Source organism: Loa loa, assembly GCF_000183805.2.
Source record: "Loa loa unplaced genomic scaffold supercont3.8, whole genome shotgun sequence".
Classification (NCBI taxonomy): Eukaryota; Metazoa; Nematoda; class Chromadorea; order Rhabditida; family Onchocercidae; genus Loa; species Loa loa.
This window is the reverse complement of record NW_018108188.1, coordinates 542,857-545,530: the sequence shown is the minus strand read 5'-3', so window position 1 is coordinate 545,530 and position 2,674 is coordinate 542,857. Positions and strand designations below refer to the sequence as shown.

At 34.0% G+C, this 2,674-nt stretch overlaps 1 protein-coding gene across 1 annotated transcript in view; it reads right to left on the bottom strand.

The window, feature by feature from the left end:
- Positions 1-2,485, bottom strand: part of LOAG_16579 (hypothetical protein) — a gene marked incomplete at its 5' end in the record, with an annotated part of 4,170 nt that extends 1,685 nt beyond the window's left edge. Inside the window, 6 exons of the mRNA XM_020449232.1 lie at positions 589-733; positions 963-1,093; positions 1,298-1,358; positions 1,487-1,621; positions 1,950-2,244; positions 2,379-2,485. Coding sequence (XP_020307301.1) covers positions 589-733; positions 963-1,093; positions 1,298-1,358; positions 1,487-1,621; positions 1,950-2,244; positions 2,379-2,485 — 874 coding nt within the window. The remainder of the gene's footprint in view (positions 1-588; positions 734-962; positions 1,094-1,297; positions 1,359-1,486; positions 1,622-1,949; positions 2,245-2,378) is intronic.
- Between the last annotated feature and the right edge of the window lie 189 nt (positions 2,486-2,674).

The following is a 2,674-nucleotide window of genomic DNA, read 5'->3' as shown; positions in this document are numbered from 1 at the left end:
CTGATATAATAATGATCTCACTTCATGTGATATAATGATGATTAGGTAACTGTCATTTGGCAAGTTACCGGCAAGTTACCAGGATAAGTATTCGGCATGTTAATCTTGCAATATATTGCAGTACAATGCATCCTTCAGAGACTAAGTTCTGAAGCAGTGTTGAGAAAGATCAACATTAGCGCACAAAATCCTCCTCTTCGTTCATTGTTGCCATGGCAAAGCACTCGGTGATACCATTGACTGCAATGACAATTATATAAAAGGAGTAAAGTCGCAGAATATTTGCGCCTGAAAGAAAAAATATATATATAAAATATTGCATAGAGAATAAAAAATCGTTGATATTGGCCAAAATTAAGGTAAGGTGAAAAAACACCCAGCATAAAACAAAGAATTATGTGCAAAAAAAATTAAAGAAGCAGAAGGTGAATTAAAGCGAAATCAAGTAAAACAGAAGCAGTAAAAAAATGAGAAATGAGTGTTTTAACATGACTCGGAATTTTTCGATTTTCACGCCAATTTCTTTTTTCTCAAAATTTGAAGTCTGGTCCTAATTAACGGCTAATTTAATACTCTCAAGAGACTTACCTGCATTACTGATTAATACAGTGCCACCATATATTTTGACAGCAAGAGGAGAGTAGGATATTGCAAAAATAAATATCACAGTACCAACCAAAATAACAATATGCAAAAGACTATTCATTGCATTAATTCCTTTTTTCACATCAGTCTGCAAATGATGAATTAAAAAAATGCACCTGTAAACTGAAAATTAGCGAAATATAGGCGAGAGAGAATAATAGACACATAATGACAAAAGACTTGAAGCTTGGGAGGCACCTTCCATTCAGGATAAATAAGCAATTTAAACAAAAGCCAAAGCGAATAATACCGCATCATCACTTTACCAGGTAACAACAGAAAAATTCAAAATTAGAATGCTCCCACAGTAAATATACCTCCAGTCGGTCTTTCGCCGAAGTTGCTCGTCGAAGACAAGTGGAGAAATACAAATAAGCAGAATGTTCAAGCGGTGCAAAAATGACGCGTGCAACCAAACTTCCCAATTTATCGACTGCATCGAAAACCGCTAAAAACAAAAAAATTGTAATAAGGTTTTAAAACTCTTTTCAAATAAAAAAAGTTTACGAATGAAATGTGCTGAATAACTGATAGGAAACTGCATCTACGCTAAACTGAATTCAATTGAATTGAGACATGACTGAAAACTGATAAATCTAGCCTTGATCTGATAAGGGAAAGAAATTTGTGAATGTAAGCACGTAGCCAGTACCATTCGTAATAACCTGCTTAAAAATGGAATGAATAGTAAAAGCTGCCAATATAGAACAACTCTGAAAATTTAACTTTCATTATTAGCTTCAATGATAACATCCATATAATGCATGTACGAAATTACCTTAGACCATTTATAGCAAAACAAATAAATTGTAATGAATTCCAAAAAAAAGTGAAAAAGCACCTCTTTCGAGAAGGCTTTAGGGAAACTTGGATAAAGTGACATCACGCTGAAACTTCCGACAGATGATGCGACAGACCGAATGCCAGATACTAATAGATATATGCACAAAGCAGTGTAACAGAAAGATGACAGAACCTTCAAATTATTGTAATGGATCATTTGTTGGCGAGAAACTAGGAATAAATAAGTATAAGCAAATGTGGTGATAAAAAAAGTGATTTTCCATAAAACGTCATATTTAAAGAGTAACCGGCGAGGTTTGGTTCGCATGACTAAGGCACAACAGAAATTCAAGCATATGGTAATGATATTTCCTCTTTGAAATTTAAATTTCGTCAAGTTAGGCTGCCTTTGTTACTTCTTATGCGATTTTTTTTGATTATTCCTTCAAGTTTTTTCTTTTTCTCGAAATGTTCTTATCTCTATCTTGCCATAGGTTAACTTTCTACTTTTTCAAACGAACCTGTGCGCAGCAGAATGCATAAACGGGTAACATCGGCACCGTAATAATTAGAATGAGTACAAAAACTCGTTGCGTTATCACCAAGAAACCTTGGGCAAATGCGTACTGCACATCCATACCGAATCGTAGCGACAATATGACATAAGGTTCGGCGAACGATTCTAGCCAAGCGGAAAGTCCAAACATTGACAATGCTACAGCATATGATGGCACCAATGAAGCGTCTGGTACAGACGAAAAAGGTAACCAGAAACATAGATACAACATAGCGACTATCAAAGGGGAAATTAATGGCCTGAAATATTGCGACAAATTAAAATTAAGCCAGAGAGATTGAAAAATTTTGTTCCTTGAGAAATCTTGTGAAGGTTGTATTACGTAACATAAGCTATGGCAAATGGATTTTGTAATGCATAGAAAAAAACTTACGCAAGCCACAAATGTGTAATGACAACCGACAATGGTACCTCACTTGCCAGAAATACCTTCCGAAACGGTTCACGTACCAGAAAAATCGCTGTTGAATAAAATAACATTAAACTGGAAAGGAGGGATAATGACGAAAATCAATAAAGAAATATTATTTTTCATGTCTTAATTAGTTTCTCAACTAAACTGCATATTTCCATATATATATACACATATATATGTATATACATATATATGTATATATATATATATATATATATATATACTACTAACGTAAACCTTAGAGATAGTAATTT